Source organism: Bactrocera neohumeralis, chromosome 5 (genome assembly GCF_024586455.1).
Source record: "Bactrocera neohumeralis isolate Rockhampton chromosome 5, APGP_CSIRO_Bneo_wtdbg2-racon-allhic-juicebox.fasta_v2, whole genome shotgun sequence".
Lineage (NCBI taxonomy): Eukaryota > Metazoa > Arthropoda > Insecta > Diptera > Tephritidae > Bactrocera > Bactrocera neohumeralis.
Genome location: NC_065922.1, coordinates 50,993,365 through 51,008,826, shown reverse-complemented (window position 1 = coordinate 51,008,826; position 15,462 = coordinate 50,993,365). Strand labels below are relative to the sequence as shown.

The window sequence follows — 15,462 nt, the reverse complement described above, 5'->3', positions numbered from 1 at the left end:
TTATCAGGATGAGTCGAGCAAGAAATCGTTTTATTCCCAAAATATTTACCAAGCTCATTCGAACGGACTCGTGAGAGATGTCGAGCCCTCTTACCATCTCTCGTAACACTTTCCTGACGATTTTTAAGCACCATATCCAGAACGAGGCATGTCTTCATCGATCTCTCGACCGTCTTTGAAGGCTTTTTACCACTCGTAGGCTTGAGTTTTTGATAAAACCTATTCCCCGTATGCCTTTCCCAACGATTCCGCACACGAAATTTGGTTAGAAATGCAAAATTTGAGACAAATTCTTTGACATATCAGTCAGTTGTTTTGATATTTCGTAGAATTTCAAATATTTTGGGTTTTGTTTTTCTATTATTAAATAATAATAATATAAATTTCAGGCGTTATAAATATGTATATTACAAAATATGAAATTCGCCGCTCGCCTCGTTCAAAGTGGAATTCGCAGATTTATCCATACTTTTTGTATAAAAGACACTCAACCGTCACAACTGCCGTTAAGTATCTTATATGCAATTTAAAATTAAATATCACACCCCTTTCTTTGAAACATACATATTTACGTCTCTGTGCAGGTTTGTATGCATATAAGGCTGTATTTTATTTTTATTCTAACTTCATTCTTTAGGACAAGCGAGCCTTATATCCGTTCATACATATATGCAAATGTATTGTGTGAATAGAATTATGAACAATTTGTGCTAACAACAACATAAAATACCGAATCTTTAATATTAAGAAATTTGATTGAATTTTCCCATACATTGAATACGCATGATTGAAATTCAAAAACTACAAAATCAAAACGAAAACCAAAACTGTTTCGAACTTATTGTAATCATTTAGTATGCGGTGCATTCACATGGCGCTTTCCAGGAACTACGAGAACAAAGACTTTCCGCCGCCGCCGCCGCAGAGGAGCAGCAGCAGCGCGAACGGCGTGACCGTGAGGTAATTAAGCGAAAGGAAAACTGCAGTGCCAATGCCAGCCCCGAAGTCAAGCAAATTTTAAATGTAAGTAAACCAAACTATTCGAGCATTTGCATTTTATGTACTCCACACACATACACACATACATGCACATGTATAAATAGCGGTGACAAAAATGAATCGATGACTTTATTTATTTTGTGTTTTTTTTCGTTTTGCAGAACTTTCTAATTAACCGCAAACAGGCGGCCTCCTCCAATGGCATAACGACGACGTCACCTTACCGAAATAGGTACATTGTTTATAAACAAACATTACGCTATTAAGCCGAATGTGTCACTAATATGCCTATGTTATAATGAGAACTTTTTCCTTCCTTTTTTCGGTATTTACTTTATGGGCGCCAGTAGAGGTGTAGTGAAAAGCTCGTCCGGCGAATCTTTGCCAGCCGGTTCGTTGACAAGCGCACATCCATATAAAATACCGCAACCGCCATCATCGTTTCTGAAATATGAATCTGACTTTCCACTTCGAAAAACAGGCAAGTCATTGTTAATTTTGAATTTCGCAACAGCTCGCTTAAAAAAAATACTACAATATTGTTGTATGTATTTTTATAGTTTTAGAACAGTTTTTTAAGAATAATATTAAAATTTAACAAAGCGATTAAAACAAGAACTACCACGCATGGAATTTCGAATGTTTTTTGTTGGAACTAAGTACCCAACTTATATTTTATTTTGTTTTTAAATGAGTTACTATTTTTCTGTTGTTTTTAAATATTATAATAACAAAAATAATGCTAAAATAACGAAAACCAGCGCAGTGTTTTTATACATATATTAGTATGCATACATACTCACAGCTGATCCATCAAAATAAAAGAAAATATAAAGGTGTAATTACATAATAAGTTACCTATGTAATCGATGTAAAACAAATAATGTAAATTTATTCCTTAAAAAAGTAGTCCTTTTAGGGGTTACATGGGTTTCCTTGGGTAAAAAACAGTATTTTTTCAACAATTTTTTCTCATATAAAAAATTAAATATTTTATTAGATTTTTTTATTTTTACAAACATGCACTATTAACAAAGAAATTCTGAAATTTTGGGAAAAATTTTAAGCTCGGCCATTGCAACGCCATTTCCGGTAACCCCTCGGGGAAAAAGGATGCTCCCGCGTTGGCAGGATAACTCCTTACAAAATCATCTAAAGTGAAAAATATACTTATTTTAGTTGAAATCTTAACTGAGAATTTGAACGAGGGAAAAAAACTGAAAATTGGATTTTTGGCAGATAATTTTACAAAAAATTAAAATTTCAGTGAAAATTTAGCGACATGTTTTTTTTTTCAAATAGTTGTAAACGAAAAAAATCCTTCTTCTTCCAAGCCTTAAAGAATTGTATCTCAAAGACCTGTGTAAAATTTCATGAATATCGGTTGAGTAGTTCTCGAAAAATCTGCCCAATCGACTTCAAAAACACAGTTTCGAGAAAAACGCTTTTAAAGACGGCAACTTGCCCTAGTTCAAGTTCTCAAGGCTGTATCTCCGAGCTATTACTCAGATCATCTTGCAAATTTAGAACAATATTCTTGAGGTGTTATAGAATTTAATAAGAAAATAAATAAAATCGATTTCTTGAAATCCGTAAACCCATGTAACTCATTAAGAAAAGCAAAGAAATATAATATCTTGTCCTTTAATAACTTTCAAAAGCAATAACGATTTCTTTGTACCAAAATCAAGAACAAATCAAATTTTAACATATTTTATCAATCATTTTGACCGAAAAAATTTAACACATATCTGGAAAACTGGAAGTGCAAATTACGTGATAAGATACGATACTAGAATATTTATTTCATTGTGATAAATCTCTTTTCAAAAATCAACATTAAATATGGAAGCAATTATACTGAACTTCTTGACAATTCCAGAGGGTCAATTTGAAATATTTAATGTAGAATATTCTTTCTATTAGTACTAATTAAAAAATGGAAATTTTTTTAATATTTCATATCGAAATCAAACATCGGTTTGTTTGGAAAGCATATTCCTTGCAAAACTAGATTTACACTTTTCACGTGAGTTTGTATGTATGTATGTATATGTATGCTTATGTATAAAAATACCGGTGCTCCATGTTACCTAATAAAACTAAAATATGCGTTGTTGTTGTTTTGTTATATACTATTAATATTTTTATTATTTTTTTTTAAATCTAAAACTAGAGGTTTGAAAGGGTTGAGACATGGCTATAAGTAATCATCAAATAAGCTAATCCTCATTCTTACCGCTGTAAGATTATTAAAATCATTAAAACGACCATCATTTCTGATTTGAGCTCAGATCAGCATATGAGTATACACGGCGAGTGTTTTCAAAGCATCGTGGTTGTGTACGTATTTGCTTTTATAGAAAATGAGGATTATTTTGCTTCTTAATTAATTAATTGTTAATTCTTACAGTAGTGGTGCTATCTTGCTATCATATTTTTTGATAATCAAGTACTAAATGGGCTGAACAATTTTTTACTGTAGATAAAGTACCAATAACAACTAGAATACTGTCAAAGTTTGATGACATTTCATTCAATCGTCCTCAAGTTATTGGCTTCAAAGTGACGCTATTTTTGTTTAAAATGGAAGAGAGTTAAATTCGTTATTTGAGAGCAAAAAACTCGCTCGAAAACATAACAGTTGATGGACAAGATTGTAGCCAGTATTTTTAGATTCCATATGAAACTATTTTCATCGGCTTCCTTGAACATATAAAAATAATCAATAAGCTGTGTTTTGTATCGTTTGGACGTTGAGATCAAAGTTGGTACTAATTGTCAAACCTAAGACATTTCTGTCCTTATAGTAGTTTGTGGCTCTAAACAATCAAAAATATTAATAAATTTTTGAATGGAAACTTTATAAGTCAGGTGTTATTAAAAATAGTCTGCATTAATAAAACATGTCAATAGAGGATATCGACGCACCATGGCGTATGAGTAACATCGTATACATTGTGAGAAGTAATTTGCAAAAGTACGAGTATATCAGCAAAACACAAATGATCAGATCGTCAAAGAAAATGAATATAATGGAAGTTCACTATTTTCTAGGTTAGATATAATATGAGTAATATGAGAAAGCGTATGCTACAAAATTTGATTAATTTTAATTTTTAGATACTTTCATCCTTAAGAGTTTTTAAAAACTTCCTAAAACATATTGAAATAAAAGTATGACGGATATTAATCCTTATAAATTTATAAATTTTCAAAAACAATTGTGATAGTATAGGAATATAACATTTTTATGATATACAATGAGACAAAAATGTACCCGGAAATTGTAATTAAATTTCCCGGGTAAATGATATTTCAAAATATGTATTTACAATGGATAAAAGTATCGAAGAAGAATTTTGTCTCAAATTTTATATTTCTGACCAAATTTCGTTGGCAGAATAGTTGCGAATGTTGGGAAAGGCTTATGGTGATTCAGTTTTATCAAAACCACAATCCTATGAGTGGTACAAAGCCTTCAAAGATGGTCGAGGGATCGTTCTGGACAACTTTCGACCTCTTCAACTGATGAAAGTATTAGCTAGTCGAAAAAGTCTTTTCATATTTCTAATCAAACGGCAACTTATTTTTTTATATTTATAATATTAAATAAATAAACAACCATTTTGCTCGACCACTTTTTGCCATTTTTCCGCTGGAGACATTATTCCATCAGTGTAAAGCGAAATTTCGAAATTTCCAGAACGGAAGCCAGCGAACCATTGTTGTGCTACACGAACTGATATAGCACCGTCTTCGTAAACGCCACAAATTTCATTGGTGGCTTGCATGACATTCTTCCCGTTTTTTTTACAAAAATTTCAAAAAAAAGCTAATTTCTTCACTATTTTCACTCATTTTTGAACAGCTCTAACTTTTTTTCAACTTCCCCGAATTTAATTTTTTTTTTGTTAAATAAAGCTTGAAATCCTTCCAACGTTATATAGAATGACACAATGTTATTGGTATCACTGGAGATATACGACTGCAATGACATCTATTGACAAATTACGAAAAGACTTTTTCGACTACCCAATATTAAAAAAGTCAAAGATTTGTGATTGAAAATCGTCAACAATCATCGGAATGGAACATCCGTCGAAAACGGCCATCACACCGAGCCACTATTCTGACCGAATTTATAGCCAAAAACCGAATGAATACCATCGATCAATCACCGTATTCACTAGATTTGGCTCTGTGTAATTTTTTCTTGTTCCCCAAACTGAAATTGCCGCTCCGTGGAACCCGTTTTCAGTCGTTCGGAGAGATAAAATAAAATTCGCTGGAGCGGAAAGCCATCCCAAAAAATGCTTATGAAAATTGTTTCGGAAATGAAAAAACCGTTGGCATAAGTGTATTTCATCTGGAGGAGATTACTTTTAGGGCGACAAAATAAATATTGATGAATAATTAAATATTTTCGTTTTATTTACAATTTCCGGGTACTTTTTTGTCACAATTTATACCATATTTAACTATATTTTTTCATTGGTCACCTAAAATACAGTTAGGTTTAGTAGCACTAGTCACTTTACATGCAGCACCTGTTATTCTTTGAATATAATTATATGGAAATTTATATAGCATAGAAAAGTAAATAGTAAATTACACACAAGTTTCGAAACTAAAAATAACCATTGGCAAATAATATTCACATACAGCATCCGAACCAAATTTGCTGAAGCTACGTCTAAAGCAAAGCGTCATTGAGCGCAAGCAGCGAATCAGCGGTCCAGCTGTGCTACGTCGGCATGAGCGCATACTGCAGCGAAGACAGCAGAAGCAAAATTCCGCTTTAACAAGTACGTATAACGCCAAGCTTTAACACTATTTGTTATGTTATGTAATGTATGCAAGTGTGTATGTTTGTGTGTATATAAAGACGAAAAGCAAAGCAGAACAAAACAAGCAGATACAAAGAATAATTGCAAATGTAAATCAAGAAATTACACATAAATTGCTTTTCAATAAAATAATAAGTTATGTGGAAAAGTAAGTACAAAGAATCATTACAATGTTAGCAAGTAGTAATTTCAAACTACTACTACTTTTCTCCAATGTTTATAAATAGCTGTGCTGTACAGTTATACAATTTCAACTGTAATTGCACGCGGCAAATAAATTACGGTTTTTACGACGCTGTACCATTCTGATTTGTGACTTCTATTATGTAAATATGTATGTGCATATGTCTGTATGTGCATATGATTTGCGGAAAAGGCTTACATGTTTCGTCCTTACAACATAACACGAATGCTTGCTAAATGAGTTTTGTAATGCTTTGAATGTCTTTAATGCTTCAATTAAGATTATTGTTTGACTTTCGTATTACTAATTGAATTAATAACCCATTAAAGAACTTATTACATAAAAATAAGTGAAATTACAAGTAATTATACATATAAGTACTGCTTCTATATCATTACCAACACATGCTCGAACAATAATTAATTATTTTGTAATCAACAGATTGCAGCAGCACACCGGATTCGGGGCCCAACTCACCACCCTCATCCACGCTCTCCGCCGGTGTGGTGGGTAGTCGTGGTTCCCCGACTAGTGCACCGATCCAAGAGGAGAACGAAGAGAGCGGACCTTATCAGCCGGGCCAGCGTAGCAATATAAATGATCTCTCACTCTTCAGTTCACCATCCATGCCGAATATACCACTTGGCGGTCCACATTTGGCCAGTCATGCACATGCTCAAGCTAATGTCAGCAACTATAATATGCTTGCTGCACTGCGGCAACATGTACCCACATTGGCGGCACCCACATACTACAGTCCGTTGGCGATACCATTCGCACGCCATCAACCACACCCGCCGCCACAGCCGCCATCGCATGCCGCATCGATAGCGGTCGCTGCAGCTGGTGTTATGCCACCTACGCCATCGCCAGTTGTTCGCTCGGCATCGGCAACGTCCACCTCATCGTCGCAAGCCCCCTTGGCCAGTGATGTTTTACCACCTATTGCGCATGCTGCTTCAACACTTTTACCAGCCGGCAGCGCTGGTGCACACAATCACAACGTGTTAGGCTCTGGTACATTGCATCCCGTCACACCAATGGTTGGTGTTTCGCCTTCGATGTATGGTCAGCCCATAACCGATGCCCAAGTGGCTCATGCCCACCTCAATAAGCAAGGACACCGTCCACTGGGACGTACTCAGTCAGCTCCGCTACCGTTGGGTCATCCAATGTTAACCGGCACGGGTCAGATTGGCGTAGGGCAGACGCATTATGAGAACAGTGATGTGAGTGCTTAATTTAAATAATTACAATGGTTGCGATTTCGAAGTTTCATTTACGAAAAAATTCAAATTTGAAAACACAGATGTTCGTGCTTTACTTTTATTTTTAGTAAATACCATTTTAATTTCGAAAAAGAAATTATTTCAAAAATATAGATTTGTAAAAAAATGTATGAGGATCTTAAGTTTACAAAATTTAAAAGTTTCTATTTCGAAAAATTACAATTTCGAGAACATTAGATTTAGGCAAAAATCCATATTCTAATTTAAAAATCAAAACACCCAACAAACCTTGTTGAAATTGAGATGGAAGTGTCTTTAATTTATAAGATTTCGAAAAAGATCAATTTCTAATTTATGTTCCAAAATACTTTGGTGTGAACCTTCATCGTTTGTTTACTATCTATCCGGTAAAAGACACATTGAAAATGACCAACTTTCTTCATCCCTTCAAGGCGGAACAACAAGCGCATATGTTGGTTACACAAAAGATACGGCAAACACTGATCAATCGTAGTAGTGCCAATCGTGAACCCCAACTCAAGGAGGAAGAAGATGCGGCTGAAGTGATCGATTTGACGGACAAAAAGAAGCCACCAAAGACCATCATTACAAGTATTGTACCCACGAGTACTTCACAAAATCTGCCAGAGACCACCAATGTACCACTGGGCGCCTGCATGCCCAATACACCGAGTAAGTTGCGCGATCAGGAGTACCTGCAACAACAAAGGGAGCTGTTGTATAGACAAGCATTGCAGGTAATTGCTTGCTTTGAACAATAAATCTTTCAGCGTAAAGTCTACGTGTATGTATACTGAACCATTTTGCTTTCCTTAGATGGATGATTCAATCGCACGAGGCTTAATACGCCCACTGTCGCGTACGTTATCCAGTCCATTGGTGCATATGGGTCCTAATGGTATTAGTCAGCTGCCAGACACCGGGCAATATGCTCCACCTATCATAACTTCCTCATCAGCAGATCATATACCGCCAGTTAATCTCACAGTCCCTCATCGGCGTCGAGTGCTCGAGCTTTCGCCAACTGGGATGGCCGCATCGAGTGCATTCTCATCCTTACCTGCCATACAGCCGGCTATTGCTGGTACAACCGGTGGCAAACTGATAAATGAGTTTCCTACGCACAAAACTACCACTGGTCTCGCTTATGATAATCTGATGCAGAAACATGCCTGCACATGTGGTGACAATTCCGTACATCCGGAGCACAGTGGTCGTTTGCAAAGTATATGGGCGCGCCTAATTGAAACTGATCTGGCCAAACGTTGCGATCGTCTGCGTTCACGTAAAGCCACGCTAGAGGAGTTACAAACGGTACACACAGAAGCACACACAATGCTCTTCGCTTCGAGTTCGTGCCAATTGAATAGGCAAAAGTTGGATAGTCCGCCGGCGTTGGGCTTTGTACGCCTCTCCTGTGGTGGTTACGGTGTGGACTTGGATACCACTTGGAATAAGGATCATACTGCCGCCGCTGCACGCATGGCTGCGGGTTGTGTTATTGATTTGGCTTTTAAAACGGCCAAAGGCGACATTAAGAATGGTTTTGCGGTTGTACGTCCACCTGGCCACCATGCCGAAGCCAATTTGGCTATGGGTTTTTGCTTCTTTAATTCTATTGCGATTGCCGCCAAATTGCTGCGACAACGTGTGCCCGAAATGAAGCGTGTGCTAATCGTAGATTGGGTGAGTTCATGCCGAGACCTGCTTTTAAACATAATTTAAAGCAATGTTTCGATTATTTAGGATGTGCATCATGGCAATGGTACACAACAGGCATTCTACGATAGCCCCGATGTGCTGTACTTGTCCATACACAGGCACGACGATGGTAACTTTTTCCCCGGCACTGGTGGTTCCACTGAGGTAGACACTTTTTTACTATTTGTTAAATTATTTCCTAATTTTCTTTTTCTTGGCTTTTGTAGTGCGGTATTGGCGCCGGCGCTGGTTTTAATGTAAACATTTCCTGGTCAGGTTCTCTGGATCCACCATTGGGCGATGCCGAATATATTGCTGCATTCCGTACAATTGTGATGCCGATCGCAAAATGTTTTAATCCAGATATTATTTTGGTGTCGGCTGGTTTCGACGCAGCTGCAGGTCATCCTCCACCTTTAGGCGGTTACTTAGTATCACCGGCTTGTTTTGGGTTCATGACGCGTGAACTAATGCAATTGGCCGATGGCAAAGTGGTGTTGGCGCTAGAGGGTGGCTACGACCTACCCGCTATTTGTGATTCTGCGCAGGAGTGCGTACGCGCGCTGCTTGGCGATCCATTATCGGCGATCGCAGAAAGTGAGCTGAATAGGCCGCCTTGTCAGAATGCGATAGACACCCTGCAGAAAACGATTGCCATACAGGTGAGAGACGACGAAATGATGAAAAAAAAAAGATAAAACTTTTACTTCGGTTGGAACGAATCCATAAAATCATCCACAGTGGTATTGCTTTTAGCAACTGTATGTATGAAATCTTAACCGTCGAACGGTTCAATGGCAAACGCATTGCTGGTAGTTTCTGTATAAAAACCGAATTAAGATTACTTAATCCATTTCCTTCTTCGTTGCGTATACGCAGCGTCTTCTTTTCTCAAAATTTTATTTGAAGTGCACATTTTTACCATTTTTCCGAAAACAAAATTTATTTGAGTGTAATCAATAGAAAGGATATTAGATAGTGTTAAAACTATTATAATAATTAATTCATATTTGTCGGGCTTGTACACATTTCTGGCGCATCGTGTGTAAAAAGAATTATTCAAGACGAATTTAACAGAAATAAATCTTTTGTAATTTTTCCTTGCCTTTTTGTGAATGTGAATACGTTTAGTGTGTTTTGAAAAGTAACGTTGCGTATACGCAAAGGTGGAAAAAAAATGTGTTATGAAGAAATCTTCAGTTTGAATGACAGCAATACGTTATAGTGGCCCAATCTAAGCAAATTTGTTTTTTTTTTTTTTTTTTGATAGTATTATATGCTATATTTCGTGAAGATATTTTGTCAAATGAAAAAGTATTCGTACAATAGCCTGATTTTAATAATTCAGTTTGTATGGCAACTGGATTGATTCTTCGGGAGGAAAGAACTTGTGCAAAATTTCAGATCGATAACTTAAAAATTGAGGGCGTATATAGGGACGTCTCAGCTAGTCACACTGATCATTTATACATACGTATGTATATAATATATTTCATAGGGTCTCCGACGTCATTTGTGACACACAGACGAAAGGAGTTACAAACTTCGCAGAAAACATAACATAAACATTAGGGTGTAACGATTATTACAATGCAAAATGTTTGGAAAATACATCCTCTTATATGCTGATATCTTAAAACATATTTTAATAATATCTATATATCATTATTATAGTCACAACATTGGCCATGTGTACGCCGTTTAGCCCATACCGTCGGTCTATCTGCCCTTGATGCATTGAAAATTGAACATGACGAATCGGAAACAATTACGGCTATGGCGGGACTCTCGATGCAATCGATGAACAGGTACGCTTTATTAATACGAAAATTTTGCAACACATATTTACGTTTGTAATTGCTTGCAGAACTTTATCACGTGATGACTCTGAGGAGCCAATGGATCAAGATGAAGCCAAATAATTTTAAACCGTGGAGCTCGAACGATTTTTGACTTGATTGATTTGCACAGACGCACTTAATGTTGCTATTGTTGCAATTTTTTATTACATAATCCGCCGTTAAACGATATATATTTATCAGCCAAGCGGACATCGGATGGGGTACACAGACGTGTGTATTGTCTATGGGAAGTGTAAGATGCTGTTTCGGTTTCAAGATTTTATTATCTATTCCCACTTGACTCATGAGCTGAGGTTATGTTGAAACAAAAAACACATGCCAACGCGCTGGAGGGAAGTCAGTCCGTTGCAGCATTTAGTGTAGCCGTTGTATTTGTTGGGCGTTTGATATTAAGTGGAGCAAACAACTCCCGCCCAAGTAATTCGTTCATTGCTAAGCCTATGAAAGGGGGAAAACCGAAAGAACTAAAAACAAAAGCTTTTCTGGCATATATGTAGTAGTAAAATTGAAAATGCGTATATGTATATTAGATATACGTTTAAATATATTTGAAATATAAACACACATGTATGTATGTATGTATCTAACTACATATGTACAACATATAACACTTTACAAAGTATTTGTATATATACATATATTTATATTAAATTAATTTATGTGTGAAAGTACATATATGACATATGTATGCTTTTTGATATTCAATACTAATATGATGTAAGATCAGAGAAGAATTTCTTAAATGTTGATTTAATGTTATAAGCTAAAATTAGAAAAAGAATTTTTAATGTTAATTGTATGTAAGGTATATTGTAGTAGTTCATTTTCATTTAGCAATAATTTTTATTTCTTTTTTATCACACTTTAAGGGCAACAACAAAGAAAAAAATAATATACAATATATATATTTTTCTAAAGAAAACATCTATGTGATAAAGAAAGAACGAATGAAACGAGAGCCAAATTCTTAATGAATCTAATAAATTAAAACAATGAGTCCAAGCGCAAATATCATTGACTAACCACCGCCTATCACAGCAGACGATAAAATAACGCGCATTTACAATACATAAATCACTGCAATTGGTCAAACCCACAGATTTACCTAAAAACTCACTTTTAATTTTAAACATTTCAAATGTGAAATAAAAACTATTTTTTATTTTTATTTTATGTATGTTAATTATTACTACCAAAACTGAATAAAATAACTATACACTATATAGATAAAAATAAATATATATATTAATGTTAACTATGTTGTTGCACGTTCAATGCAATTGGATGTGTTCGCATGCGCTAATTGTATGTTATTATTATTATAATTACTATTATTATATGTATATGTATTTAAATGTAATTAGACGTAAGTGAAGATTTTTAATATACACATACATATACGTGTGCTTATGCGTGTATGTATACAATATGGAATATTGTATGCATATATATATATACGTATATACATAATTGAACATTGTTTTATTGCAACCCATGCTATTTTTCACGCTTCAAAGGAGGAAAACTACTGCAACTGCGTACATGAGCACATAAATTAGTTTGAACGAAAGTAAAATGTGGTTTATTACAAATGAAAGTAGTAGATGTTTCGTAAAAAGAAAAGCAAATTAAAACGATAACAGTTTTGGAGTTAGAAGCAAATTTATACAAAATAAACATTACAAGCTAACAAACAAGAAAATAACAAGAATAACAGAAATAAATTAGCGATTTTAGAGCATCGTTTATAATTGATCAACATTTTTTCAAAATATGCTGGTATATTTTTACCAAACTCAAATATTGTAGGAGCAAACTGAATTTAAAAAATACAAGAAAAATTAAAATTTATTAAAAAATACTAAAATACAATATTTATCAATATTTTTTATGAATTATATTTTTTATTTTTATTTATTTTTTTTTCGTTTCTGTATATTTCGTTATTTAAATTTTTTTCGAGATTTTCTTATTATTTTTTTTTTCTTGTTTATTATTGTTTATTTTTATAATTTTTAAAAATTATTTTTGTGAAAATTTGAAAGAACTTATAACCTATGATACTATTGGAGGTGAGAATTTTGAGACGAAAATTGAAAATCAAATTTTTAGTCAAATCAGAATTAAAAATTTATAAAATATTTGAATATTCCAAAGTTTTATTAAAAAATAATGTGACTATTTTTCATATCAAAAGCTGGAATGAAAAGATATTACAAAATTATAATTTTTTTTCAATATTTTTTTTATTGTTTTTTTTTTTATTTCTTAAATTATGTTTGTAAAAATTGAAAAGAATTTATAATTTCTGATAATGATTGAGTTGAAGAGAATTTTAAAACAAAAAAATTTTGAGACAAAATTTGAAAATTAAATTTTTTATCTCCAGTAAGAATAAAATTTATAAAATACTTTATAATTCCAAAAAAAAGTTTTTTTTTTAATAAAGCCATTATTTTTCATATCAAAAGCTGAAATGAAAAGGGATAAAAAAACATAATTTTTTTCGAGAATTTTTTTTATTGCGTTTTTTTTTTAATTGTATTTGTGAAAATTTAAAAGAATTTACAATCTTTGCTACTGATACAGTTGAGAATTTTTAAGTTAATACGTTTTGAGACAAAAATTTAAAATTAAATTTTTAGCCTTCAAATCAGAATTAAAAATTCAAAAGTTTTTTAAACAATTAAACCATTATTTTTCATATAAAAAACTGGAATGAAAAGGATGAAAATATTATAAATTTGTTTATTTTTTTCAGTAATTTTTTTTATATATTTTTAAATTACATATATGTATTTGTGAAAATTGAAAAGAATTTAAAATCTTTGATTTAAAACTGTTTAAGTTAAAAATTTTTAAATTTAAAAAATTTTGAGTTTTTAATTCCCCAAATCAGAAATAAAAATTTATAAATATATTTTATTAATCAAAAATTTTATAAAAAAACATTATTTTTCATAGCAAAAGCTGGAATGAAAAGGTATTAAAAAAGAAAAAAAATGCATCTTTCTAACTGAAAAACTCTAATTAGGAGTAATGCTCATAAACTTAATTCAGTTTCCAAGTTTATTATTTCCAAGCTAAAATTACCAGAGATTGCAACTTTTCAGTTCTTTACTGCCCAATTACTTTTTTCCAGGCTAAGCTGCTAAGAAGCGTTTTTTTCTTTTCAAATCGATTTGTAACTCTTAAAATAACCGAAGGCATAATCATTCATGCCGATTTATTATTATTTTTTTTTTATTTTCTCATTTCATTATGCTATTATCAAACTACATATAATTCTTTTGTGTCTAAATTTTCATTTGTAATGATCGGCATTTTCCTCTCCAAATTTTATGTGCATATATGTACATACAAACACAATGATAAATGTTAGTAATATTGAAAAAGTGACGTGCGCGACGTTTGATTGTTGACTTGGTGCATACTTTGTATACGCTTCAAATAGTAGTAATATAAATAAAATAAAAATGCAAAAACAAAACAAGCAACAAATGTACAAATTGCTGTAAATAAATACAGTAAAACACAAGAAAAAATGTGGCATGTCATTTGTTATGAAAACAAACTAAAAACAGTAAAATAAAAATTTAAAATGTTTTTAATGAAGTGTTGAAATTGAAACGATTGAAAAACGTAAAAAGTAAACAAATGAAAAAATCCTGGCCAGATTTATTGTTAACATGTTAAATGTATAAGTAATGGAAAATAAAGAAAGAAATGGATATAAACAAATTTAAGTTTGATTGGTATTATTACAACAAATCGTATGATTTAAGGCACTGAATGTAGCACAAAACAACGAGTAAGAAGTAAATTTGTATGCAAGTAGATATAAATGCTCTTGCAATGTCTGACAACTCAAAATTAAAAAAAAAACGACACATTTAAGGTGTGATGATTACAAAATAAAAGTATTGTAAGTGAAAAATTTTTTGTCAAAAATGTTGAACATACGTGCGAAACGTGCCTGTAACTAAAATTTGACCAAATTATTTTGTCAATGCTGTAGAAAACATTTTTTTTTATCCTAAGAGATAAATTGCCAAATTTTGGTAAACAGCGAATCGAAGCGGCAACTGGCAAAAATGAAAGAGAAACAGTTTAGAAGAAATGTATACGACTCTATTGAGCTATCTACACACCCTCTTGTGTTGATTTGAATTGGAAAACTTTGTTGCTGCTTTCGCAAGCAGATTTTTTTGACAAAAGAGAATAAAACGCAAACATAGCGAGTAAAAAAGTGGCGAATGGGAGAGGGCTAATGATTGAACATTTAATACTGATCATAACCTTAACCCATGAGGTGAAAACTTGAAAATAAAAAGGATTTTTCGAAAGTACGTCTAAAAAATATAAAGAGCGGATTCGAAAGTGTAACAAGCACACAGGTTGATACAAGTTTTACTGTTATGAAAATGCGACGGTTGATTTAATTTGAAAAATACGTCTTCTAACAGAATTATACAAATTAATACTTATTTGAAGAGTATAAAGTACAATGTGAATAAAAAAGTGTTATTGAAAACATTTATAAAGTAAAACGGATTTTAGAAAGAGAAAAATAAATTTGAGAACTGTAAAGTTTTAACCGAAAAGATTTTAAGGTA

General features: G+C 33.0%; 1 protein-coding gene across 8 annotated transcripts in view; it reads left to right on the top strand.

The window, feature by feature from the left end:
- LOC126760218 (histone deacetylase 4) overlaps positions 1-13,287 on the top strand; it is a 56,577-nt gene extending 43,290 nt beyond the window's left edge. For 7 of the 8 annotated variants that reach the window (XM_050475675.1, XM_050475671.1, XM_050475670.1 and 4 more), the window contains 11 exons: positions 856-1,023; positions 1,161-1,231; positions 1,347-1,480; positions 5,667-5,807; positions 6,475-7,262; positions 7,715-8,020; positions 8,100-8,969; positions 9,030-9,149; positions 9,212-9,646; positions 10,659-10,792; positions 10,852-13,287. In XM_050475675.1, coding sequence (XP_050331632.1) covers positions 856-1,023; positions 1,161-1,231; positions 1,347-1,480; positions 5,667-5,807; positions 6,475-7,262; positions 7,715-8,020; positions 8,100-8,969; positions 9,030-9,149; positions 9,212-9,646; positions 10,659-10,792; positions 10,852-10,906 — 3,222 coding nt within the window. In that variant the 3' untranslated portion in view covers positions 10,907-13,287. The remainder of the gene's footprint in view (positions 1-855; positions 1,024-1,160; positions 1,232-1,346; positions 1,481-5,666; positions 5,808-6,474; positions 7,263-7,714; positions 8,021-8,099; positions 8,970-9,029; positions 9,150-9,211; positions 9,647-10,658; positions 10,793-10,851) is intronic. The other variant, XM_050475674.1, reaches the window with a different exon arrangement.
- Positions 13,288-15,462: the final 2,175 nt, after the last annotated feature.